At 45.0% G+C, this 27,008-nt stretch overlaps 2 protein-coding genes and 1 long non-coding RNA gene across 5 annotated transcripts in view; 1 reads left to right on the top strand and 2 right to left on the bottom strand.

Annotated features, from left to right (window-relative positions):
• Nucleotides 1–208: 208 nt before the first annotated feature.
• On the bottom strand, nt 209–3,943 carry LOC138824077 (T-cell leukemia translocation-altered gene protein homolog). The gene is made up of 3 exons (XM_070017769.1): nt 3,512–3,943; nt 3,205–3,259; nt 209–1,560 (listed from the first exon to the last, which is right to left on the bottom strand). The coding sequence occupies exons 1-3, from the start codon at nt 3,732–3,734 to the stop codon at nt 1,518–1,520; spliced, it is 321 nt and encodes a 106-aa protein (XP_069873870.1). The 5' UTR covers nt 3,735–3,943; the 3' UTR covers nt 209–1,517.
• A 239-nt stretch (nt 3,944–4,182) lies between these two features.
• LOC138824074 (transforming protein RhoA) overlaps nt 4,183–27,008 on the top strand; it is a 34,121-nt gene continuing 11,295 nt past the window's right edge. Inside the window, exons 1-4 of one of the 3 annotated variants that reach the window (XM_070017765.1) lie at nt 4,183–4,352; nt 14,566–14,642; nt 16,480–16,622; nt 25,844–26,001. In XM_070017765.1, coding sequence (XP_069873866.1) covers nt 16,592–16,622; nt 25,844–26,001 — 189 coding nt within the window. In that variant the 5' untranslated portion in view covers nt 4,183–4,352; nt 14,566–14,642; nt 16,480–16,591. The remainder of the gene's footprint in view (nt 4,353–14,565; nt 14,643–16,479; nt 16,623–25,843; nt 26,002–27,008) is intronic. The other 2 variants (XM_070017766.1, XM_070017768.1) reach the window with 2 other exon arrangements.
• The window catches only part of LOC138824076 (uncharacterized), a 50,523-nt gene continuing 34,092 nt past the window's right edge, over nt 10,578–27,008 (bottom strand). Inside the window, exons 3-4 of the long non-coding RNA XR_011370987.1 lie at nt 24,080–24,211; nt 10,578–14,288 (exon numbers count right to left, since the gene is read on the bottom strand). This is a non-coding gene — a long non-coding RNA (uncharacterized lncRNA). The remainder of the gene's footprint in view (nt 14,289–24,079; nt 24,212–27,008) is intronic.

Below are 27,008 nucleotides of genomic sequence, written 5' to 3'. Positions count from 1 at the left end.
TGGGCTGACTCAATGGATACAAAATTCTGAGTTAAAGCCCTATTACTGTCAAAGAAAGAACAAATGGGGGTATTTCAGCTATTGACACCTCTCTCTACCCCTGCAAACTGTGGCATTTGGGATCCTGAGGGATCAGCCTCCAGCATGGTCTCTCACCAGTTGCCCCTTGCATGCACATTTGACCTCTTTGGAATAACCACACAATGGATGCATTTCTGTGTTTAATAAGCCACATCTTCAAGTTGAGCCTGGGGATGCAATGTCAGACCCTGATTCTGTGTGGTGGCATTGGTGGATGGGCCTGAGGCTATGGAGAGGACCTTCTTCCTAGCCCAGATGTCTCTGGAGTAGGCATGTGGACATGAGGAGTCCACAGGGACTTCCAGTGCACCTGCCATGAAGTCTGCCTAGTCAGGCTGCCAGATGGGTAGAGGACAAGCAGGCAAGTGGGACAGTGAGGTAGCTGGTGGTCCAGCAGAGATAGGCAGAAAGTACCACTATTAGGGAAGGAGGCAGGTGCAGGGACACATCATGCCTTCGGGACTACAGGAAGTAGTATTTCTCTGGGGGCATTTGTCTCCTCCCCCCTTTGGAACCTCCTCTAACCCACTGGCTGAAGGCAGTCTAGACCAGGTGAAGGTCTGCTTGGGTCTTTTGACTCTTTTGAGGGCCTAAAAGGTTGCTAGTGGACTCTTAAGGGTGAGATAGGAACTGAGGAGGCTGTAGGGCATACTGGAATTACTCCACTAACAGCTTAATATCTCCCCAGGAGTGGGTAGAGACCCCCAAAATCTGGCACCTAAGATAGGAGACTGGAAGGCCCACTTCTTTCAGGCACCAATCTCTCCCACAAGAAGAACAGAAGTTTAAGGTTAGTCGGGAAAGAACACTTCCTTTCCCTGGCTCATCCCTGGAGCTCTATTTGGACCCAAGAGGTGGATGTTTGGTGCCTCCCTCTGGATAGTGCCAATAAAGGCACTTTTGCCTTACACCTGGTCAGCTAAGTAACCAAACAGTAGAAGGCTTGGCTCAGGCTAGAATTACCTGGCTCCCCTGTCAACAAAGCAAAAACCATGGAAATTCAGAGCCTACAGGAGAACAGACTTCCCTTACAAACCACAGCACTGGTCAACTTCAGGCTTCCTCTGAGAAGGACAAATCCCTATAGGATCATATCCCCAGAGGAATGAAAAGGACAAGGGGGAAAAAAAAAAGAAAGCCAAGACAGAACAGGGCCTAGTAGCTTCCCCAACTGAAAGGCTTCTCTTAAGCTCTAACCCCTGAGAGGACATGTCATCTCTCCTTAAGGCACTGAGACCAGGGGAGAGGCAAACTCTTCACTTGCCCAATACATAGGGGGCTGTTGAAAGCAAGGCTATAGGCAACTGAGGCTTGCCCTGCAAGCACTGAGTTACTTTCTGCCCCCAACCCTGAGCCCCTCTGTAGTCGTCCCCCAGGATCTAGGAGCCAGCAGACCCCTGTGATGATTCTGGAGAACCTTCTGCTGCTGTCTTCCCTTATTCTCTGTGAGTTTTGACAGGTTCATTTGTTGCAATCTCCCTGAAAGTGGTGGAGAGAAGAGACAGGTTATTTTATGTTCAGCAGAATATTCCCCTGAGATTGGCTCTCCTCAGCCTCTTGACAGCTAAGCTGGGCTCTATAAGGCTGCATTACAATCTAATCTGTCTTTGCTTATGCAAGCACGAGGGCTTGAACTCAGGGCCTTGTGCTGTTATTTGGCTTTCACACTTAAAAGCTGATGTGGTCTACCACTTCATCCATATCTCCAGTCACAATTTAGACTTTTTTTTTTTTTTTTTGGCTAGACCTGGGGCTTGAACTCAGGGCCCAGGCACTGTCCCTGAGCTTCTTTTGCTCAAGGCTAGAACTCTTACCACTTGAGCCATAATGCCACTTCTGGCTTTTTCTGTGTATATGGTACTGAGGAACGGAACCCACCAAGCCACATTCCCACGCATAAGCAGACGTTTTCTACGCCAGTACTGGGGCTTCAACTCAGGGCCTTGTGCATTTGTTTGGTTTTTCACTGAAGGCTGGCATTCTTCTGCTTGAGCTCCATTTCCAGTTCTGGCATTTTGGTGGCTAATTGGAGCTAAGAGTTTCTGCAGCTAAGACTTTTCTGCCTTGGCTAGTTTTTGAACTGGGATCCTCAGATCTTACCTTCTAGGGTAGCTAAGGAATACAGGCATGTGAAACCAGAGCCTGGCTAATGTACACACACACACACACACACACACACACACACACATACATATGCACACATGTTACATGTATATAAACACATGTATATATACATATACACACATATATAACATGCACCCATGCACACACATATGAGACAGGGTCTTTTGTGTTCCCAGACTGGCCTCAAACTATGTAACCCAGACTGATCTTGAACTTCCAACCTTCATGCTTCTGTCTGCTGGGTGCTAGGATTACAGATGTCCACTTGCTTCTCTTATAAACCTTTCATTACTCCTGTGAGACAAGCCTTGGTTGTCCTTGTTTTCTGGGCCTATAGAGAGACTTCTACTGTGTGGTAGAGGCTCAGAGATAAGCTGAATGAATGTCCTGATTAGTTGTTTGAATGAGGAGGCTGACACAATGAGGTCAGCTGGTGTGCTAAGAATAGAGGCACATAGGGACAGTGGTATAACACTGCTTAGAAATGGAGACTCTTGGGCTGGGAAGGTGGCTCAGTGGTAGAGTGCTTGCCTTGCATGCGTGAGACCCTGGGTTCGATTCCTCAGCACCACATAAGCAGAAAAAGGCAGAAGTGGTGCTGTGGATCATGTGATAGAGTGCTAGCCTTGAGCTGAAGAGCTGAGGGGAAGAACCTATACTCAGAGTTCAGGCCCCACGACTGACCAAAAAAAGAAATGGAGGCACTTGTTTTCCTAACTCAGACATTCCAGATGAGGAGCTTGCTCCCTAAAGACTAGTTATATCTCTGAAATTAAGACAATACCAGCATCCACCCTACTGGTTATTGATGAAGGACTCCAGATGCTTGTGTCACCCCAACCTGAAATCTAAGCTGTACATCCGGATTTGGAGGAGGCTTGCAAAGACTACTTGGCTGTTGGACTCACCCTGAGAATTCCTCACCCTATCACCAGCACAGGAGTGTCCTTTGTCTGCCAAGCATGTGGTTGGATGGAGTAAGGGGACAGATTTACTCACCAAGTAGGGAAGTAAGTAGAGCCGTCTGGTGTGGATCCATTTTGGCCGCCCAGACCTGGAGGCAGAAACATGTCAAAGCTACTACACCTAGCAGCCCAGGGCGGGTTCTACGGTCATGGTTCTGAGAAACAGGTGCAAATGTGATGGGTGGACTGGTGGGGAGTCTTGAAAGAGTAAGATGGCAATAGGTCAGGGAACTGAGTTAAGTTCTAATGAGGGCCTTGGAGAGCCAGTGATAGTTTAGGGGAGCCCTGGGGGGGGACCCCAATGGGTTAGGCAGCCCACGGAGGTTCTTAGGGAGCCTCACCTGGGCGGTGATATAACCCGGTCACGGTGTTCCCGTAGAAACCCCACGCCAGCTGGATGCCCAGGAGACTTAACACCAACCACAGGAGCAGCAGCTTGAAGAGGGTCACGCGCATGTCCTGCGCCTCCCACTCCTTGAGGAACTCGCTGCCCAGGGAACCTAGCATACCCAGCACCGTGGCGGGCAGAGCCTGCAATTCCTGCCCTGACCAAGGCTCCGCCATGACGGGCCTGGGATTCTGTCACCGTAGCTCCCACCGCGCAGGCGTCTGGTCTTCCGGGGTCAGCCCCGTCAACGCGCACGCGTAAGACCAGGAAGCGAGGCCCGATTTCGCTTGCGCGAAGAGTTGGCAGTTTAGGGAGGAGTGTGCAGACCGCGCACGCGCACCTGGCCCCACCCAGCCGACTTTAAAGGACGAGTGACTCCCGGAGTATAAAATAGCAACTGGGTCTTTTATAGCCCCGGCGTTCCCGTGATGCCCCGCGCGGCGGCGTTCATTGGTTCAGACGCGAGCTTTTAGGGCGTGACGCGCTCTGGAGCAATCGTGGCTGAGTTGTGAATGTCCGCGCGCGCGTGCGCGGGACCGCGACTGGACGCCGGCTCGAGCCCGCTGGGCGCTCGGGGGCGCGCACGTCGTTCCCCGCCCTCCCGCCGCCGCCCGCCCGCCCTCGCTCGCTCGGCTCGCTCGCTCGCGCTCCCCGCCCGCCGCCCTCCGTCGGTTCTCTCGGTTAGTCCGCCCGTCGTCGCCTCTTCGGCTGCCCGCCCTCGTCTCCGGGCTTTGCCGCTCGCGGGCCAGGCGTCGTCGGTGTGAAGAGGCTGGACTTGGGAGTCATCGCTTGAGGTGAGCGGGAAGGTTTTCCTGGAGCCGCCGCGGCGCCCCCCCGGGCCCGCCCGGCCGGCACTTTTCCGGCCACCCCGCCCGCCCGCCCGCCGCCCTGCAGCGGCCGCGCCCCACCTGCTGCTCCCGGCTGGCCCTTCCTCGCCCGCCCCCATCTTTCACCTCGATCCTGGACCCTGACCCAGACTCCCGGCAGGGGGGGGGCCCCCGCACCCCGAGGCAGCCGGCCCCGCCCGCGCAGTCCCCGGAAGCGCGCCCCGCCGCCTCCGATGCCCCTTCCCCCCTCCCCGCCCGCCCAGCCCGGCCTGGTGGAGCCCAGGCCGCCCTCCCACTCCCCCCAGCCCCCCCCCCACGCTTCCTCTCTCACGGCCGCGCTCGGCTGGGCGGGGGCTCCGGGCCGGCCCCGGGGCCGCGCCGCCGAGTCGGGCCGCTGGCTGGTGGGGGAAGCGGCGCGTGGCTGTCGGGAGTTGGGAATGGGAGAGAAACTCTTTGAACAACTCCATCTTGCCTCTTTCCACTTGGTGTGCAAACCACCCGGTCCCCGTTTTGTACCGGGCGGGCGCGGTGAGACGCTCCGGCTTCGATCCTGTTTATTTATTTTTTAAGTGCAGTAATCTTGGGAGTTAAAGAGGTGATGATGTAGGTTAGGGGGTGTCTGATGGCGGGGTGCGGGCGAAGGTGTTTTCCGGCTTGAAAAAAAAAAAAAGAAATGTTGAATTTGGGGTGACTTGAGAGCGGCTGCATCGAAATCGGTACAGTTGTACTCGGGAGTTGATGCCTTAAATTAGGAATCACTGAACCTAAGCCTGTCCCTTACTCATCGGATGCAGTTTACAGGTTCTTTTCATGAAATTGCACTGTTTGCAGTAGATCAGTTGGATGGATGGGGGGGAACATGCTCAGTTTCCACTGCTTCAGTGTTGATTCTACTTGAGTTTTCTCCTAGTCATCATTTATCTTTTTTTTTTTTTTTTTTGGTGACTTGTTCGGTTTTTTATCTTTCGACTTCGTCTTTTGAAATAGGCATTCCTTGGCAGGTATGTAATCATATTTCTCTGTCAAATCGGAACGAGGGGGGAAAACCCTCTATGCCTTAAAATGTATATCGGGAGAATTTTTCAGCCATTTAGTATCATGGGGATGATTGTCACCCTTGACATGGAAAGACTTGTGGACATATAGTTTTAAGCATTTGACACAAGTTATGTTCTTTGGATTAAGAATACAAGACTAGCGCTTAAAAATTGGGTGAAGGATTTTTTTTTTTTTTTTTTTTTGCCAGTTCTGGGGCTTGAACCAGGGCCTGGGCACTGTCCCTGAGCTTTACTTTATTTTGCTCAAGGCTAGCATCTCTACCACTGGAGCTATAGCACTATTTCCGGCTTTTTCTGTGTATTTGGTAGTGAGGAATTGAACCCAGGGCTTCAGGCATGGTAGGCAAGCACTCTACCACTAAGCCACATTCCCAGTCCTGTTGCAGGATTTCTTGATAAATGACTTTGAGATTCTGCCTACATATGTAAAGTAGTGATGGCTTTTGGGGAACAAAATAGATTGGATGTGTGTGTGTGTGCGCGCACGTGTGCGCCAGTACTGGGGGGCCTTGAACAAAGGGTCTGTGCTCTTGCTTTGCCCCACTGGCTCTCTACCATTTGAACCACACTTCCATATTGGTTTTTTTGCTAGTTAACTGGAAATAAGAGTCTCAGATTTGTCTACCTGGGCTGGCTTTGAACATGATCCTCAGATCTGAGCTTCCTAAGTAGCTAAGGTTACAGATGTGAGTCACTGTTTTTGAGTCAGTACTTGAACTTAGGGCCTGGACATTGTCCTTGACCTTTTTTGTTTGTTCTTGGTTGGCACTCTACCTACCCCCTTGAACCACAGCTCTACTTGGGGCTTTTTGGTGGGTACTTGTGGAGTCTCACAGACTTTCTTCCCTTGGCTATCTTTGAACCAGGATCCTCAGAGCTCAGCCTTTTGAATTGTTAGGGTTACAGGCATGAGCCACCTGGACCCAGCTTAGGATTGTTTTTGTTTTGTTTTAAATGCTGGGATTGAATCTAAAGCATAGTGCATGCTTAACAGGTAGGTGCTCTACCAGTGAGCTACACTGCAGACCTGCAGCTTGTTTTGAGTCTAAATTAATGCTAGAGTTACAGCCTTTATTCAACTAAAAGAAGAGAACAGTAATATGTTTTCAACCAATTTCTTCACAGACCTAGACTTATAGCCTCTAAACTTAGACCCAGGATGTGTAGGCCAGTCCACTTTGTAGGTGTGAAAACCGGAATCAGGGTAACTGGGGTGGTCTAGAGTTTTTTTTTTTTTAATAATAGTTTTAATGTGCTCCCTTAACCATTGCATTAGAGTCAGCTAAAATTTTAGGATTCTATACTCTAGTGTTTTCTCATTTTATTGAAGATTGGGCATGGTTTGGGAGAGAATCTGCAAAGTTCACTTGGCAAACATTTTACTTCTTTTTTTTTTTTTTTGGGTTTTTTTTTTTTTTTGCCAGTCATGGGGCCTGAACTCTGGGCCTGGGCGCTGTCCCTCAGCTCTTCAGCTCAAGGCTAGTGCTCTACCACTGGAGCCACAGCACCACTTCCGGCTTTTTCTGTTTATGTGGTGCTGAGGAATCGAACCCAGGGCCTCATGCTTGCAAGGCATGCACTCTACCGCTGAGCTACCTTCCCAGCCCCTTTTTTTTTTTTTTTTGGTCGGTTGTGGGGCTTGAACTCTGGGCCTGGGCGCTGTCCCTGCACTCTTCAGCTCAAGGCCAGCAGTCTACCACTTGAACCACAGCGCCACCTCCAGCTTTCAAGTGGTTTATTGGAGATGAGAGTCTCACGGACTTTCCTGCCCCGGCTGGCTTTGAACTGTGATCCTCAGATCTTAGCCTTCTGAGTGGCTAGGATTACAGGCATGAGCCACTAGTGCCCGGCTAGCATTTCACTTCTTTAGCTTTCACAGTATACTTCTGTGCACCTGGATAGTCCTGATGTGGTTAGTGGAAGGAGATAAATGGATGCACAAGAGTCCCTTCCTAGTCTAGTTCTGGCTTAAGTATTTGGATCTTGAGAGCCCAACTTCCAGAGTAAGGCACAGAATTCCTTTATCCCAAACCAATGTAATTAGGCCTGGCTAGTCTATTTGCAGGCAACTGTGAGCCCTTCTGGCTTTAGAGTGAAGAGTGCATATAGCAAGTGAACAGTTTGTCTGCCATGTGTATGGTTTTGTTGGAGTATATTTGGTCTTGAATCCTTTCCTGTCATTAATTTCCTTTAAAAGTTTTTTTTCTGGTCATGTTGGAGTGTAAGTTATGAGACTGAAAACAGGTAGATTTTTAGATGTTGTCTGTGGGTGGAATCTAGGTGGTGACCAGAGTCCTAAAGAAGAGCCTGTTGATCAGTGAGACAACAGATTGATATTTCAATTTGTAAGAGAAGTGATTTGGTTTGGTAGACTGTAGACTTCACATTTGGGTTTAATTTTATTAGTGATAATGATATACAGTACATAATCACTGGATTTAAAAATTAAGAGAGGCAGCTAGGCACTTATGACTCCTGCCTATAATCCTAGCTACTCAGGAGGCTGAGATCTGAGGATTGTGGTTCAAAGCCAACATGGATAGAAAAAGTCTCAGAGACTCTTACCTCCAATTAAGCGCAAGAAAATTGGAAGTAGCACTGGCTCAAAGTAGTAGAGAGTGCTAGCCTTGAGCAAAAAAAAAAGAAAAGAAAAAAAAGCTCAAGGACAATGCCCAAGTCCTGAGTTCAAGCCTCACAACCAACAATGAAAATTGGAGAGGCTTGATATGTCAAAATCCTGTAATTCCCAAGACTGAGGAAATTAGGCAACAGGATTCAAGTTCAAGGTTAGCCTGGCTACAAATTGCGACACCTGACTTAAAAATTTTTGGGCCGGGCCGGGTGCTGGTGGCTCACGCCTGTAATCCTAGCTACTCAGGAGGCTGAGATCTGAGGATCGTGGTTCAAAGCCAGCCCGGGCAGGAGAGACCGTGAGACTCCTATCTCCAATAAACCACCAGAAAACCGGAAGTGGCGCTGTAGCTCAAGTGGTAGAGCGCTCGTCTTGAGCTGAAGAGCTGAGGGACAGCGCCCAGGCCCGGAGTTCAAGCCCCATGACCGACAAAAAAAAAAAAAAAAATTTTTGGGCCGGGAGCTGGTGGCGCACGCCTGTAATCATAGCTATTCAGGAGGCTGAGATCTGAGGATAATGGTTCAAAGCCAGCCTGGGCAATAAAGTCAGTGAGACTTTTTTTTATCTCCAATTAACCACCATAAAACCCAAAGTGGTGCTGTGGCTCAAGTGGTAGAGAGCTAGCCTTGAGCTGAAGAGCTGAGGGATAGTGCCCAGGCCCAGAGGTCAAGACCCGTGGCTGACAAAAAAAAAATCCTGGGCTGGGAATGTGGTTTTAGTGGTAGAGTGCATGCCTAGCATGCATGAAGCCCAGAAAAGGCTGGAAGTGGTGCTGTGGCTCAAGTGGTAAAGTGCTGTTCTTAAGCAAAAGAAGTTCAGGGACAGTGCTCAAGCCCTGAGTTCAAGAGCCAGGACTGGCCAGGAAAAAAAAATTCTTGTCAGGCGTCGGTGGCTTGTGCCTGGAATCCTAGTTACTCAGGAGCTGAGATATGAGGATTGCAATTCAAGGCCAACCGGAGCAGGAAAGAACACTAGTCTCTAATCTCCAGTAAACCACCAGAAAACCGGAAGTGGTACTGTGGCTCAAATGATAGAGCACTGGCCTTGAGCAGAAGAGCTGAGGGACAACACCCAGACCCAGAGTTCAATCCCCATGGCCAAAAAAAAAAAAAAAAATTGCTAAATGTTTACCCTCTTATTTGTGTGTGTATGTGTATGTGCTGGTTCTGGGGCTTTGACTCAGGCCCTGGTTACTGTCTTTTAAAAAAAAAAGTTACTATATGGATGATCTACAGAGGGGTTACAGTTACATAAGTCAGGTACTGAGTACATTTCTTTTTGGACAACGTCACCCCTCTCCTCGCTCTCTCCAAGCTTTTCCCTCCTGTCCCCACACACAAATTATATACTTCATTTTCAACAGTGTCTAGTGAGTACCACTGTTGCATTTGTTCATCCTCTGAGCTTTTTTTTTTTTTTTTGCTCAAGGTGGGTGCTCTACCACTTGAACCACACCTCCACCTCCAACTTTTTGGTGGCTAACTGGAGATGAGTCTCATAGACTTACCTGCCAGACTGCCTTCAAAATGTGATCTTTGGGTCTCAGCCACCTATGTAGCTAGGATTACAGAAGTGAGCTACTGGCATCTCACTGATTTTACCCTCTTTATTAGCCTGTCCAGTGGAACTCAGTTTTCCTGAACCTATACAGTAATATGTATTTATTTAGTGATGTTGGAGATGAAGCCCATCCTAGGCAATTGCTAGGTAAATAACTTTTTAGCTCCTATATTTTAAACTTGTGAGTATTAAGTGTATGTGTCTTACTATTCTTTTGGGATGTGCTCACTGTTGAATATTTGTGGCGCTAATAAATTACATTTTCAAGGCAGTTCAAAGTTAGTAATTGCTGCAGAGTTCCTATTTTAAATGTTTTTATTTCGTGTGTGTGTGTGTGTGTGTGTGTGTGTGCGCATGCGCGCGTGCGCATGCGTGTGTGTTTGGTGTGTTTGGTGTGTTGGTCCTGGGGCTTGAGTTCAGGTCTTGAGCTCTGTCCCTAAACTTCGTTTTGCTCAATACTAGAACTCTTCCACTTGAGCCACAGCACCACTTATGGCTTTTTCTGAGTTTACTAGAGATAAGAGTCTCATGTACTTTCTTACCCAGGCTGGATTCAAACCATGATCTTCAGATCTCAGCTTCCTATATAGCTAGGATTATAGGTATGAGCCACCAGCATCTGGCTTCAAGTGACTCATTTTGGATCTTTGGTGCTGTTGTATTAAGTAAAGGTCTTATGTACTCATAATTATTGTAGTCATGTGAATCATTCTAGATGTTGGTCTCAGTTTATTGGTGCTTGCTCCAAGTGCTGGTAATGTATTTAGTTTTTTTTTGTTTTTTTTTTTCATTTTCACTGCATCTTTACTTTTACATTTGTTCGTAGGTTGCCTAAAACATTTAAATACAAATAAAATGTGTAGCAAAAATAATGAGCAAACATTACAAATAATGGAATGTGAACCATTTCTGCCCTTATCCAGAGTTAATTGAGACGCAACTTTGTCTCAAAGAATACTTCTAGTGCTGTACTCTAAGGTGTGCACACTGAGATAACTCTTCCACAGAAATACATGATTCCAGCATGTAACAGCCATGGAATATGTTTGTACCACAGCCCTGCAAGTGCGCCCAAACTTTCTAATATCCAGAATAACTACACTTGTGCCTGGAACCAATTTTCCCTTTTATTCTCCACCAGTACAAACCAATATGTAGGAAGATTTCTTCACTTTGACCTAGAAGCAGTTTTAACACTGGCCTTTGTGAAGTCACCATGTACCAAAGTACATGCCAAACATTTACAACTTGTATAAAAATTCTACATCCTCATATTGGTCATCTCAAGATGAAAACAGATAGCTCACTAAAAGTTAATGGGCAATATCTATTCCCCTAATATTAAGCAACAAAAAAAAAAACAACCCTGGGAAATACAGAAATTCAAATAGAAGCAACGTAAACCTGTCATAAATCATAAACAACAAACTATTTGTGGGACAGCATGGATGACAAATGGTCTACTGTATAAATTTTAGAATGAGGCAGACAAAAGTTGGAAAGCCATTTAATTTTCCCCTCCTCCTGCTTTCACTTCATCTTATATCCACAATGTCAACTTTTCGCTCGGTAACTACGTTGTTAGCGTGCAGTCTTTGAACCACTCTTCACTGAATGTATCAAGTTCAGCAATGGCTTCATCAAAAGCTGTCTTTGCAAGAAAGCTAGCTTCCTCTGGGGAGTTCAGAATTTCATAATAAAACACTGAGAAGTTAAGGGCCAGACCCAAACTGATAGGTTTACCAGTTGTGAAGCTTGAACTCTGGATCTGGGCGCTGTCTCTCAGCTCTTCAGCTCAAAGCTAGTGCTCTACCACTTGAGCCACAGTACCACTTGTATTTAGTTTTTAACTGACTTTTTTTTTGTGGTGGTGGTGGTACTGGGCTTTGAACTCAGGGCCTCATGCTTGCTAAGCAAGCACTGTACTGCAGAGTTGCACCTCCAGTCCTTTTCTCTCTCTCTCTCTCTCTCTCTCTCTCTCTCTCTCTCTCTCTCTCTCTCTCTCTCTCTCTCTCTCTCTCGGTTGGTTATGGGGCTTGAACTCTGAGCTTGAATGCTGTCCTTCAGCTCAAGGCAAGGGGCTTTACCACTTTGAGCCATGGCAACACTTCTGGTTTTCTGAGTGGTTTATTAGAGATAAGGATCTTGTGAACTTTGTTGTCCAGGCTGGCTTTGAACCACGATCTTCAGATCTCAAACTCCTGAGTAGCTAGTATTACAGGTGTGAGCCACCAGTGCCTGGCTTTTTTTTTTTTGGCCAGTCCTGGGGCTTGAACTCAGGGCCTGGACACTGCCCCTAAGCTGCTTTTGCTCAAGGCTAGCACTCTTACCACTTGAACCATAGCACTACTTCCTGCTTTTTCTGTGTATGTGGTACTGAAGAATTGAACCCAGGGCTTCATGCATGCTAGGCAAGCACTGTACCACTGAGCCACAATCCTAGCCCTCGAGTCCTTTCTTAAACTGATTTTTTTTTTCCTGGTACTGGACCTTTAACTCTGATTCTAGGTACTTTCCCTAAGCTCCTTTTTGGTCTAGGCTAGTGCTCTACCACTTGAGCAATAGCTGCACTTCTGGCTTTTGGTGGTTAAATGGAGATAAGAGTCTCACAGGCCTTCCTGTGAGACTCGAAGCAAAATCCTTAGATCTCAGCCTCCTGAGTAGCTAAGGTCAGACTCTTCGCCTAGACCTGCCTGAACCGTGGTCTGCTGGGATTACAAGTGAGTACCACCACATACCCAGATTCTTCATTCAAGTGGAGTGTCAAGCACTTTACTGCCTTGCCTCCTCATCTCAGCCTCCTTCTAGGTGGGATGACAGGTGCATGCCACTGTGCCCAGCTGAAGGTTTCACTGTTTCTGTTTCTTCTTTGCTGGCTAGCCTGGCATCAAACTAGAGTTCCTCACAATGGCTGCCTAAGGAGGAAAACAGGCATGAGCCACGGGCATTCAGTAGTGGGGTTTGAACTCAGGGCCTTATACTCTTTTTTTTGGGGGGGGGTCAGTCATGGGGCTTGAACTCTGGGCCTGAGTGCTGTCCCTGAGCTCTTCAGTTCAAGGTAAACGCTCTTACCACTTGAGCCACAGCGCCACTTCCAGTTTTCTGGTGGTTAATTGGAGCTAAGAGTCTCAGTAGTCTTTCCTGCCCAGGCTGGCTTTGAACTGTGATCCTCATTCTCAGCCTTCTGAGTAGGTAGGATTATAGGTGTGAGCCACTGGCGCCTGGCTGGCTTGGCTTTTTTGCTCATGGATGGCACTCTGCCATTTGAGTAGCCATACTTCCACCTCCTGGTTTTTGCTGGCTAATGGATACTGATCTTGAGGTTTTTGTCTACCTGGCCTGGCTTCAAACCTAAGTTGTCAGATCTCAGCTTGCTGGTAAGCTAGAATTATAGTTTATGAGCCAGTACCTTGCTCCATTGTTTTGTTTTGCTTGTTTGTTTTGTTTTGTTTTGTTCCTGGGAGAAAGTCTGAGCGACTCATCCAGTTATCACCAAAAAAGAAGTGGAACCATGGCTTTAAGTGGCAGACCATCAGCCTTGGTTGGAAAAGCTAAGGGACAGTGCCTAGCTCCTGTGTTCAAGTTCCAGTACCGGCACACACAGACAAAAAGAATCTCCAAAAGGGATGGGAAGTGGTTTAAAGGATAGGATGTAGCTCAGGGGGTATAGATCAGTTTTGTAGTATTTACAAGGCTCTGGATTTGGCCAGAACTAAAAGTTAAATAAAAATTTAAAAACTGAACGTAAGCCGAGCCTGTGGACACAGGGCTATAATTTCAGTTCCAAGACAAATGACAGGCTGTGAGTTTGAGGCCAGCCTGGGCTATGCAGTGAAATCCTGTCCGAAAATAAGTAAATAGCAAACATAATTGGATAAAAACAAGTCATTGAAATGTAGTTGGATAATCTTGGAAATGTTTACTGAAGTCGTATGTGATGAGATATAAGTAATCAGTAAAGTTGTCTAGCTTTGCTTTCTTTTTGGCAATACTAGAGTTGGAACTTGGGGCTTTTTGTCCTCAACAGGTGGTGCTATACCACTTGAGCTAGAGATAAGAGTCTTGTCTTCCCAGGCTATCTTTGAACCTTTACCCCTAGTAGCCTCCTAAGTAGTTAGGATTATAGGCATGAGCCACCAGCGCCTATTTTGAGTTTTATAATAAAGTGTTGGTGCAGTTTATGTAACTAATTTATTTTACTTTAAGAAGGGCAATATTATCATGCCTACAATTTTAGCTACTTAGCAGCTGAGATCTAAGAATTGCAGTTTGAAGCCAGCTCAAAGTCTGAAATTCTTTATTGCCAATTAACCAAGAAAGGCCTGGAAGTGGAGCTGTGGCTCATGAGTCCCAGCCTTAAGCAAAAAAGCCAAGCTAGAGTACCAGGCCTTGAGTTCAAGCCCCAGTGGCAGGATGAAAAAAGAAAAAGGACGCATTATAAGCTGCACAACTGTAGTTCATTCTTGGTAATTGAGAGGTTGAAATCTGAAGGATCAAAGTTTAAAGCTAGCCACCACAGAAAAGTCAACGATATTCCTTCTCCACAGAAGGAAGTATGGCGTGGTACCTCTTGTCTGCAACTCCATCAGTGCTCAGAAGCCTAAAGTAGGCAGACTGTGACTCAGGCATGCCTGATCTAGAAGCAAGGTCCATCTGAAAAATAACCAGCAAAAAATCAGGGCTAGAGGAATGGCTTAAGGACTAGAGCACCTGCATAGCAAGCAGGAATTCCTGTGTTAAACCTCATTACCATCAATGAAAGTTAGGAGGGAGTGTGTGTGTACCATTGCAGTATTTGGAAATTTTAATTATGTGGAATTCACTTAACGGTCAATATAATAGTTCGGTTGTCTACATTTGTGTTGAGTGAAAGAGGCTAAGGTTTGAATAAGTGAATAATAGGTAATTCTCTGTTTCTTTTATTTTGTAGCCTTTTACCTGAGAAGTTCAAGGTACTTTGTTAAACTTCTGTCACATAAACTGTACATTTTGCAGCACATATATAAGGTATGTTGTAAATAAGTCTATTTCCCTTTCTTATGGAAGAGAGATCATTATTAGTGTAAATTTTGGGGGCGTGTGGGCACATCACAAGTGTTAATGATTCTCTTACTGGACAGTCTTGACAGTAGATTTGTGTCAGGGCTAGGGATTGAACCCAAGGCTTTTCCAATGCTAAGGACCCATTTTCCTACTGAGCCATTTCCCAAGCCATTTTGTGTGTGTGTGTATGTGTGTGTGTGTGTGTGTGTATGCACATGTGTGCTTGTCCTGCGGTTTGAACTCAGGGCCTAAGCTACGTTCCTGAGCATTTTTGCTCAAAGCTAGCACTCTACCACTTGAGCCACAGCTCCACTCTGGGCTGGCTGGGCTGGCTTCAAACCTTGGTCTTAGATCTCAGCCTCCTGAGGGCCATAGGTGCCCAACCCTTCATTTCTACCCATAAATCATTTAAGTGAAAAATAAAGCATTTGAACATGGCCAAGAAATGGAAATGGGAATTTTTTAATATAAATTAAAATTTTAATTAAAATACTGATTAAAACATAGTCTTTAGTGCTTGGTGCTTGCAGGGAGGCTGTGCCAGTGACTTTTGGAGATTAAATACAGCCAACATTCTGTCTCTTACTTTCAGACTTCGAGCAATGATTATGCTCCCTGACTGTTTTCTTGCTATTTTTGTATTTTAACTTATAGCTATCAACATAGTCTTTGGCTTCCTCACTGCCCAAGAATAATTTAGAAAGCTGGGTGCAAGTGGCTCATGCCTATAATCCTGGCTACTCGGAGGGTGGCTGAGATCTGAGGATCACAGTTCGAAGCCAGCCTGGACAGAAGAGTTCATGACATTCTTATCTCCAACTAACCCTCAGAAAATCAGAAGTGGTTCTGTGGCTCAAAGTGGTAGAGTGCTAGCACTGAGTTCTAGCTCTATGACTGACAGAAAAGAGGGGTTGGGAATGTGGCTCAGTGGTAGAGTGCTTGCCTAGCATGCATGGAGCTCTGGGTTTGATTCTTCAGTACCACATACACAGAAAAAGCCAGAAGTAGTGCTGTGGCTCCAGTGGTAGAGTGCTAGCCTTGAGCAAAAGAAGCTCAGGGACAGTGCCCAGGCCTTGAGTTCAAGCCCCAGGATTGACAAAAAAAAAAAAAAAAAAAAGAATTTCGATATGAGAGAATCTAATTTAAGGATGTTCAAGAGGGTTTTCATATGTATTTCCTTTAAAAGATGGAGTTGAGCCGGGCGCTGGTGGCTCACGCCTGTAATCCTAGCTACTCAGGAGGCTGAGATCTGAGGATCGCGGTTCAAAGCCAGCCCGGGCAGGAGAGACCGTGAGACTCCTATCTCCAATAAACCACCAGAAAACCGGAAGTGGCGCTGTAGCTCAAGTGGTAGAGCGCTCGCCTTGAGCTGAAGAGCTGAGGGACAGCGCCCAGGCCCAGAGTTCAAGCCCCACGACCGACAAAAAAAAAAAAAAAAGATGGAGTTGAATTTCTTTACTGGTAAATCACAGCTTTTGCTTATTCAGAAAACATTAAGCGGACCTGGGAATGTGGCTTAGTGGTAGGCATGAAGCCCTGGGTTCAATTCCTCAGCACCACATAAACAGAAACAGCCAGAAGTGGTGCTATGGCTCAAGGAGTAGCATGCTAGCCTTGAACAAGAGCCCTGAGTTCAAGCTCCAGAAGTGCCGGGGGGGGGGGGGGGGGGGGAGGAGGAAAAATCTATCATCTGACATTACTTTCTTAGTATGGACATTACAAGATGAGTTAAATTTAGTGAAGTATTTTTGCAGAAGGAAAAAAGTTGAGTAAATTAATTCTACCTTAAATTACCTTTCAGTCTAGGAGGAGACCTGTTTAAGTCTAATGAAGTGTTACATTTGTGAGGATATTTACAAAGGAGGTTGTGGAAAGAGGAAGTAGAACATATAGTGGAGATTAGAAAATGCTTTATGGAGAAGTGGCATTCTGTCATCTTGAAAGGTAAATATTTGCGAAAGAGAAAGGAAGGTGACAAGTATGATGTAGTCCTATAATCCCAATTATTTGGGTTTATTGGTGGAAGCCAGCCCTAGCAAAAAATTAACTAGATCCTGTCTGAAAAACAAAATAAAAACTGTCTGGGTACACAGCTTAAGTGAAATTCTGTCTTAAGTTCCCATTGCCACAAGAGTAAAAGTGAGTGGTGGCAGCTTCCTAAGCAGAAGGAAGATGTTTAGCAAATCAGACCATACTACTGCTTTCTTAGAACACTGCACTGTGTGGTACAAATGGTGATGGCTTTTTTTTTTTTTTTTTAATAGGCTGTCCCTGAGCTCTTTTGCTCAAGGCTAGTGCTGCCACTTTGAGCCACAGCTCCCCTTCTAGTTTTCTGGTGGTTAATTGGAGATAAAATCTCAACGACTTTTCCTGCCTGGCTGGCTTTGAACTGCAGTCCTCAGCTCAGCCTCCTGAATAGCTAGGATTATAGGCATGAGCCACTAACACCAGGCCTAAGTGAGGCCTTTTATATAAGATTATCTAGAGTCCTAGAAATGAGTTACAATTTCAGAGTTGGAAAATGGTGCTTCTGAAGAAGACTCATCAGCTTGCATATAATCTTGTGATTTGGATTAAATTTTTAAACGTTGATCTTTGAATGAATTTTTCTGTTCAACCATCTTTCGTCTAACACATGGTGCTCTATTTATTACATTAGTTTAATTGCTTTGTAAAGACCACTTCATAGGTTGGTTGTGTATTATATATGAATATTATATATGAATATATGAATATTGAAATGCCACCATTTGAAACACCTTTCTGCTTGGCTTTGATTTGTTGAACTGTTAGGCACTTTTTCACTCTTCTTCATTAAATAAGCTCTTCTTTTTTTTTTAATTTTTAAAATTTTTTTTAAACTGTATTTTTTTTTGTCTTTTTTTTTTTTGGTACTGGGGATCGAACCCAGGACGTTGCACTTGCTAGGCAAGCGCTTTGCCACTGAGTTACATCCCAGCTCAAGCTCTTCTTTTTGACCCCCATTTTTACCTTGGGCAAATTAAATGTCTCATTAATAAGCATGATTTTTTGTTGTTGTTCTTGTTTTTTAGTCCTGGGGCTTGAACTCTGTGTCCCTCAGTTCTTCAGCTCAAGGGTAGCTCTCTACCACTTGAGCCACAGTGCCACTTCTGTTTTCTGGTGGTTAATTGGAGATAAGAATCTCAAGGACTTTCCTGCCCTGGCTGGCTTTGAACCATTGATCCTCAGCTCTCAGCCTCCTGAGTAGCTATAGGATTATGCGCATGGCTTTTTTTTTTTTTTTTTTGGTTGTGGGGCTCAGACTCAGAGTTTGGGTGCTGTCATTTGGTTGTGGGGGCTCAGACTCAGGGTTTGGGTGCTGTCATTGAGCCTCTCTGTTCAAGGTTAGTGCTCTATCACTTGAGTGCCAGAGTGCCACTTCCAGTTTTTGGGTGGTTCATTGGAGAGAAGAGTCTCAGAGGGACTTTTCTGCCCAGGCTGGCTTCAAAGTGCAAACCTCAAATCTCAGCCTCCCAAGTAGCTAAGATTATAGGCATGAGCCAATAGTGGCCAATGAATTAAGAGGTCTTGAGGGTTTGTTGGACAGACTATGTTGCCAAGGAACCCCAGGGGCTGAATAACTCAGTGTCTCCTGATCATCTCTCTAATCTCTTGCAGTTATGAGCTATATATAACTCAAGGGCCTGAGCTCTTCAGCTCAAGGTGAGTGCTCTACTACTTGAGCCACAGCACTACTTCTGGTTTTCTGGTGGTTTATTAGAAAAGAGTGTCATGGACTTTCCTGTCCAGGCTGGCTTTGAACCAGATCCTTAGATCTCAGCCTCCTGAGCAGGCTTCCCCTGCTTATTCTTACAAGAATTAAACCTTAGGGACTTGTATATGCCTTCCACTGAGTTACATCTCAGTTCCTAAAACTTTTCTTTCATTTCTATAAAGTCACTATTAAGATTTGTAACTATTTTCTTCGAATCCCAAGAGCAAAATTAAGCCATCTAATTTTTCTGACTCTTGTTATATGCTCACTGGTTCATATTGACTGGTATTTCATGTAAATTATCCACTAAATCCTGACATGCACTGTCAGGCTAATTTTCTCTTAGTCTGTGGACATTATAGATAGATAGGGACCTACCAACAAGAAGAGGAAGCCCACTTTTTTTGTGTATGAAATTGATTACCTCTGTCTTCTAAATAGTTATGCATACTTGGCCTACTAATCAATAATAGTAGTTTACGCCATTACTGTTTTTCTGTATTACTTTTATGTACTCTAAAAGTGATAAGCTGGAAGTGGCGCTGTAGCTCAAGTGGTAAAGCGCTTGCCTTGAGCTGAAGAGCTGAAGGACAGTGCCCACGCCCAGAGTTCAAGACTCAAAACCAACAACAAAAAATAATAAATAAGTAAATAAAAAGTAATAACCTTTGGAATTCTAAGAACTCTTCTTGAAGCAGCAGTTAAGTACCATGACCCTTTTCTTTGGGGGGGGGGTCTGGTAGTGGGGTCTGAACTCTGGGCCTGGGCATTGTCCCTCAGCTCTTCATCTCAAGGCTAGCACTCTACCACTTCAGCCACAGCGCCACTTCCCGCTTTTTTCTTTTTGCTTATGTGGTGCTGAGGAATTGTACCCAGGGCCTCTTGCATGCAAGGCAAGTGCTCTGCCACTGAGCCACCTTCCCAATCCCCCCCCCTCTTTTTTTATTTTTTTTTTGGGGGGTCCGGTCATGGGGCCTGAACTCTGGGCCTGGGCACTGTCCCTCAGCTCTTCAGCTCAAGGCTAGCGCTCCACTTCAGCCACAGCGCCACTTCCGGCTTTTTTTTTCTTTTTGCTTCTGTGGTGCTTAGGAATCGAACCCAGGGCCTCAGGCATGCAAGGTAAGCGCTTTAACCACTGAGCCACCTTCCCAGCCCCCCCCCTCTTTTTTTAAATAAGTTTTTTATTGTGAAAATACAATTACATGAGTACATGAGCAAGGTAATGAGTACATTTCTTTCTTTTTTTTTGGTTGGTTGGGGGCGGGGGTGAACTCGGCCTGGGCACTGTCCCTCAGCTCTTCAGCTCAAGGCGAGTGCTCTACCACTGGAGCCACAGCGCCACTTCCAGTTTTCTAGTGTTTTATTGGAGATAAGAATCTCAAGGACTTCCCTGCCTGGGCTGGCTTTGAACTGTGATCCTCAGATCTCAGCTTCCTGAGTAGCTAAGATTACAGGCATGAGGAAGCATCAAGCATTATTGCTTCCTCCTTTTTTTCCTCCCACCATCCCTTCCTTCCCACCTCCACAACTACACTTCCTCCTCCCCCCCACATGACCCTTTTCATTAGAGGAAGTTGTCTATTAAAGACATGGGACTGGAAATAGATCCTGTCACTCAACAGTCCTTTTTGGAATAAATCTTTCCAGGATAGGCTGAGGAGCAAGGCAAAATAAAACTAGTCATGTTCCTTTTAGCAAGGTGTACAAAATCCCTAACTGAGTTTGCTGGATCTAAGGTATATATTGAGGGCTGGGAAGGTGGCTCAGCGGTAGAGCGATTGCCTCACATGAATGAGGCCCTGGGTTCGATTCCTCAGCACCACATAAAGAGAAAAAGCCAGAAGTGGTGCTGTGGCTCAAGTGGTAGAGCGCTAGCCTTGCGCTGAAGAGCTGATGGACAGTGTCCAGGCCCAGAGTTCAGGCCCCACCACAGACCAAAAAGGAAAAAAAAAAGGTGTATATTGAGCTCTAATCAGCCTCCAGTACAGGGACTTGAATTCAGGCCTTGATTTCTCACTCAGTTGTTTGTTTGTTTGTTTGTTTTTGCCATAGCTGGCACTCTACCACTTGAGTCAAATCTCCATTTTTTTACTTTTGCTGGCTAATTGAAGAGTCTTGAGGTTTGTCTGCCCGAACAAACTTCAGTTCTCAAATATGAGCCTCCTGAGTAGCTAGGATTATAGTTGTGACCACTAGTGCCTGGTTTTAATTTTTGTTTTTAATAGGGTCTCACTATGTATCCTGAGCTAAACTTGAACTTTTGATCATTGGCATTAAAAGCATGGGACCATGCCTACTTTCTATAGATTTACCTATTATGGATAATTTCTATAATAAGGTATGTGATCCTTCGTGATCGGATTCCTGTAGTGGTTCCAAGGTTCATCCATGTTGGAGTATGTATTGTCAGTCTTCATTTAGGGTCCTTTTATTGTTGAGTCAGATTCCACTGTATAGCTCTACCACATGCTAAATACTTGGTTTAGACAAGATTATTTTGTCAGTCGAAAGCTAGTAAGGAATTAAAAATAGGGTGTATTGCTGGAAGTGTAGCTTAAGTGATAGAACACCTGCCTAGCAAGTGCAAGATCCTAAGTTCAGACCCTGTTACCACCAAAGAAAAGGGGGGAACATGTTAATTTAATCACGGGTGTCTTAAAAACACCTTTTTTGGTCAAGTGAGCAGTTATTTTAAGTTCCAATCCAATTTAAGCTCTTAAAAAACTAGGTTAAATGAAAAGCTTCAGTGAATAGCTCAAGGCCTTCAGGAAGCTGTTCAGACAAATGTGAGTCAACATCATAGTCATACAAACATGAGGAAATCACCATAGACGGCTGTGTGCCGTGGAGAGAACTGCACATTAATGTGTGGTTGTGGTTTAGCCACTTGAACATCTGAGAAACATCTGATAGACCACTCCTATGCTATACAGCCAGGTAAGCTAAGCCCGAAGCAGTACATATGGGCTGTACAGTCACCTTGGGGATCAATTAGACTTGTAAAAAGAAATGTAAAATCGCTGGTCACCACTTAGTTTTGTTTTTGTTTTTTGGTCGGTCATGGGGATTGAACTCTGGGCCTGGACTCTGTCCCTCAATTCTTTAGCTCAAGGAGAACGCTCTACTACTTGAGCCACAGTGCCACTTCCATTTTTTTGGTGGTTTATTGGAGATAAGTGTCTCACGGACTTTGCTGCCTGGGCTGGCTTCAAACCCCGATCCTCAGATCTCAGCCTCCTGAAGAGCTAGGACTACAGGCGTGAGCCACTCACTCACTGGTGCCCGGCACCACTTAGTTTTTCTTTTCTTTTCTTTTCTTTTCTTTTCGTTTCCTTTCTTTCTTTCTTTCTTTCTTTCTTTCTTTCTTTCTTTCTTTCTTTCTTTCTTTCTTTCTTTCTTTCTTATTTATTTATTTATTTATTTATTTATTTATTTATTTTTGTGGGGCCTGAATTCTGGGCCTGGGTGCTGTCCCTCAGTTCTTCAGGTCAAGGCTAGCACTCTACCACTTGAGCCACAGCGCCACTTCCGGCTTTTTTCTTTTTGCTTATGTGGTGCTGAGGAATGGAACCCAGGGCCTCGAGCATGCAAGGCAAGCGCTCTACCACTGAGCCACCTTCCCAGCCCCCACTTAGTTTTTCTTATAGCAGAGCTTCATGAAACTCAGAAAGCTACATATAGCCCTTGCTGGGCATTATTTGTCAGTCCCCCCCCCCCCCCCCAAGTAAACAGACTTAAAACACTAATGTTGATGACTTCATAGCTACTCAGGCATATTGGACATTTTCCTGATATGTAAATGAGTTTCTTTTTTTCTTTTCTTTTCTTTTTTTTGGCCAGTCCTGGGGCTTGAACTCAGGACCTAGACACTGTCCCTGAGCCTCTTTTGCTCAAGGCTAGCACTCTAGCACTTGAGTCATAGCACCACTTCTGGCCTTCTCTGTGTATGGTACTGAGGAATCGAAAGTAGGGCTTCATGAATGCTAGGCAAGCACTCCACCACTAAGCCACATTCTCAGCCCTGTAAATGAATTTTTAAAAAGAATATATATAATCTTGCCCATGTAATTGGAACCCCTCTATACGGTATTTTCACAAAAAAAAGTGTGTGTGTGTGTATGTAGACATAAAAGTGTAGAATGTAATTGAAACAGGTGTTATTTGTTTCCTTTTGTATGTGAGAATCCTGGGGATTGAACTCAGTGCCCAAATGCTGTCCAGAACTTTTTTGTTCAAGGTTAATGCTCTACCACTTGAGCCACAGGTTTTGGGGTTTGTTTTTCTGGATAATTGGAGATAAGAGTCTTACAGGTTTTCCTGCTCAGGTTGTCTTGGAACCATGATCCTCAGATCTCAGTAACTAAGGTTACAGGCAAGAGGCCACCAGTGCCTAGCTTGTAACATATATTTTAAAAAATGTGTATCCTCTGGGATAGGGTTTTAGCTTAGCAATAGAGAACTTTTTTTTTTTTTTTTTTTTTTTTTTTTGGTCGGTCGTGGGGCTTGAACTCTGGACCTGGGCGTTGTTCCTTAGCTCTTCAGCTCAAGGCGAGCCCTCTACCACTTGAGCTACAGCGCCACTTCCGGTTTTCTGGTGGGTTTTATTGGAGATAGGAGTCTCACGGTCTCTCCTGCCCGGGCTGGCTTTGAACCGCGATCCTCAGATCTCAGCCTCCTGAGTAGCTAGGATTACAGGCGTGAGCCACCAGCGCCCGGCAGCAATAGAGAACTTTTAATAGTATGTGCAAGGCCCAAACTACAAAAAAAAAAATCCCTACCCATATTGTCACAAAGAGATAATTAGAATATTCTAAACAAATACTTTTTTGGGGGTGCTGGAAAGGTGGCTCAGTGGTAGAGCGCTTGCCTCCCATGCATGAGGCCCTGGGTTTGATTCCTCAGCACCACATACGTAGAAGAAAGCCGGAAGTGGTGCTAAAGTGGTAGGGCCCTAGCCTTGAGCTGAAGAGCTGAGGAACAGGGCCTAGGCCCAGAGTTCAAACCCCACAACTGACAAAAAAAAAAAAGAGAGAGAGAGAGACAAATACCTTTTTTTGTATTTTTTATTTTTTTATTTTACTTTTTGTGGTCCAGTTGTGGGGCCTGAACTCTGGGCCTGGCCACTTCTGGTTTTTAGTAGTTTATTGGAGATACGAGTCTCACAGACTTTCCTGCCCAGGCTGGCCTTGAACCGTGATCCTCAGATCTCAGCCTCTTGAGTAGCTAGAATTGTAGTCATGAGCCACTGGTGCCTGGCTGAGCAGTCTTTTGAGAAAGTGCTGAATGGCTAGATTTCAACATGTTTAAAAAAAAAAAGTTAATCCACTACTTAATATATATAAAAATGAACTCAAGCTGGGCACTGATGGCTCATCTCTAATCCTAACTACTGAGGAGGCGGAGTTCTGAGACTGAAGTTCAAAGCCAGGTCAGGCAGGAACATCCTTATGATTCTAGCCCCAGTTAACCAGTAAAAACAAAACAAAAATTAGAATAGAAGTGTATGGCTCAAGTAAAACAGTACCAGCCATTAGCAGAAAAAGCTGAGCAAGAGAATGGGGCCCTGAGTTCAAGCTGTGGTTAGGGCACCAAAAAAGGAAAATTGGAAAGTGAAGCATTAGAGGGAGAGCAGGCTCCATATCCAAGACAAGTCCACCTTACTTACTTTCATTGTGGTTGGCTGTGAGATGACTTGTCTCTGATCTTGCATGTGCTCTAAGGTTCTTGACTTTGTAGATCAAAGCAATGGGCCAGTCTTGACATACTTGCTTTATGCTGCCACTCAATGAAATGTCAGCTGTAAGAGAAGACATTGTTCTTACGTCACTGTGTTGTTGTTTCTAGCAGCAATTTACAATATAATGGTATTTTCCTATTTGCAAAGCCAACCACAGTACAGTGATGGTAGGATATATGGCACAGATGGTCCAGTGTTTCCTGACTTTATGAAAGTGTGATAGTAACTGTGTATCAGCTTTGGAATTATTTTTTCTTTTTTTTTCTTTTTTTGGCCAGTCCTGGGGCTTGAACTCAGGGCCTGGGCACTGCCCCTGAGCCTCTTTTGCTCAAGGTTAACACTCTACTGCTTGAGCCACAGCACCACTTCAGGCTTTTCAGTATGTGGTACTGAGGAATCAAACCCAGGGCTTCATGAATGCTAGGCAAGCAGTCTACCACTAATCCACATTCCCAGCCCTGAGCTTTGGAATTTATCTTTTCTAAAGCAAGTGATATGCAAGATGATTTTCTTGTGATACAACTCGGAGCTGCAGCATACTGTATGGTTATAAGGGTAAACTATTAATACTGTATAGCTTACTGTATTGCTAAGTAAGCAATAATGTTTAGTAGATTAGGTATATAAAATGCATTTTAAGCTTACAATAGTTTCAGCTTAGGATGAGTTTACTGGACTGTAACTCTACTGTAAGTCAAAGAGCAACTATACCTAAATACCTAAATTGGAAGTTTCGGTGGCTGAGGTTCTTAGTGGTAGAGTATGTCATTAATCATACATGAAGCTTTGAGTTGAATCCCAGTACTAGCAGAAAAGAAATATATATATAGGTTTTGGAAAGGCAGATCGCAAATGTTGCATATGGTATTTTATTTGTTGTTTTGTTTTGTTTTTGGTTGGTTATGGGACTTGAACTCTGGGCCTGGGAGCTATCTCAGCTCTTCAGCTCAGGGCTAGCACTCTACCACTTGAGCCACAGCACCATTACGGTTTTCTAGTGGTTTATTGGAAATGAGTCTCATGGACTTTCCTGCCCACGCTGGCTTTGAACCGCAATCCTCAGATCTTAGCCTCTTGAGTAGCCAGGATGACAGGCGTGAGCCACTGGCACCCAGATTATTATGTTTTGTTCTGGTACTTGAACTCAGGGCCTTATCCTCTTGCTTGGCTCAAGGTTGGTATTCTACCATTTGAGCCACACTTCAACTTCCAGCATTTTGGTGGTTAATGGAAGATGAAAGCCTCATGGATTTGTAACTGCAAGAAAACTACTTTGACTTAAGTAGAACTGGAATAGCATTTTAAAGGTTTTGGATTTAATAAAAATAAGAACTTTTAAAGTTAGACATAGTGGATACACCTATAATCGCATTATTCCAGGAGGCTGAGCCAGGACAGTGAGTTCCCTACAGAATGGGCTATGTAGTGAGATGCTGTCTTAACATAGACAGACAGACAGACAGACAGACAGACAGACACACACACACACCATTAGTCTTTTTACCATTAAGTGTACTTTTAACTGAAAGGTTGGTTTTTGTTTTGTTTTTAGTGTATCTATTACCGTTACCGTTAGTGCCAAGTTTGAGTGTATATTAGAATTTGGGTGTGCTGAGGTTTGTGTTCATTGGTCACAAAAGGGCGTATTTGTGGCTTATGCATTCCATATAACACCTTTGTTCTCTGTTTAAGAGATGGCTGCCATCCGAAAGAAACTTGTGATTGTCGGTGATGGAGCTTGTGGCAAGACATGCTTGCTCATAGTCTTCAGCAAGGACCAGTTCCCAGAGGTTTATGTGCCCACTGTGTTTGAGAACTATGTGGCAGATATTGAAGTGGATGGAAAGCAGGTGAGTATAATTTCTATTATGAATAGCTAATACCATTTAGTATGTTAGGCTATTCATAGACTGTAGAGAATTAAAGCAACCCCTCCCTCCCTTTTTTTGGTCCTGTTTGAGTCTTTTAGCTCTGGGATCTTGTGCTTGCTCAGGGCTGGTGCTCCACCACTTGAGCCTCTAGCCCAAGTTTTTGTTGGTTATTTTGGAAGTGGAGTCCAGTGGACTTTTCTGCTCTGGTTGTCTTTTTGTTGTTGGTGGTGGTCATGGAGCTTGAACTCACATATCAGCCTCCTTAGTAGCTAGGATGACAGGCATGAACCATTAGAGCCCAGCTGAGATTTAGACCTGTTAGCCTCATCAGGATACAGTATAACAAAAATGTTAGAATAATCCATTTCTTTTAGCCTTTTTATCAATTTACTTTTTTTTGAAACAGTCTCACTAAGGCTAGCTTCTTCCTCAGCCTCTTAAATACTTGATACCTATCTATTGAATGTGTGTATATACTAGGACTTGAACTCAGAGCCTAGGCTCGCTCTCTTAGCTTGTTCACTTAAGGCTGGTATTCTACCACTTGAACCCATAGTTCCTATTCTGGCTTTTTGCTAGTTAATTGGAGATAAGCATCTCACAGATTTTCCTGCTTGGCTGGCTTAAAACTGAGATCTTCAGGGGCTGGGAAGGTAGCTCAGCGGTAGAGTGCATGCCTTGCAAGCATGAGGCCCTGGGTTCGATTCCTCAGCACCACATAAACAGAAAAAGCCGGAAGTGGCGCTGTAGCTCCAGTGGTAGAGCACTAGCCTTGAGCTGAAGTGCTGAGGGACAGCGCCCAGACCCAGAGTTCAGGCCCCACGACCGGACCCAAAAACAAAAAACAAAAAAAAAAAACTGAGATCTTCAGATCTTAGCCTCTTAAGTAGCTATGATTACTGGAGTGAGCATAAGTAGCTAGGGTTACAATAGTTTAGATTATTTTATAGAAGTGATTGTGATATGATAGAAAGTTTTTGGAAGCA

This window comes from Dipodomys merriami, unplaced genomic scaffold (genome assembly GCF_024711535.1).
Source record: "Dipodomys merriami isolate MVZ:Mamm:240054 unplaced genomic scaffold, mDipMer1.0.p SCAF_125, whole genome shotgun sequence".
NCBI classification, from domain to species: Eukaryota; Metazoa; Chordata; class Mammalia; order Rodentia; family Heteromyidae; genus Dipodomys; species Dipodomys merriami.
The sequence above is the reverse complement of the archived record's forward strand: the minus strand, read 5'-3'. Positions and strand labels throughout refer to the sequence as shown.

Bases quoted from the DNA above. Each gene is read 5' to 3' on its own strand.
- LOC138824077 (XM_070017769.1), bottom strand. From the start codon at position 3,734: ATGGCGGAGCCTTGGTCAGGGCAGGAATTGCAGGCTCTGCCCGCCACG. The intron at 3,260-3,511 runs GTGAGGCTCCCT...TTCTGCCTCCAG, and splicing joins CGGGTTATATCACCGCCCAG to GTCTGGGCGGCCAAAATGGA. The intron at 1,561-3,204 runs GTGAGTAAATCT...CACCACTTTCAG, and splicing joins TCTACTTACTTCCCTACTTG to GGAGATTGCAACAAATGAAC.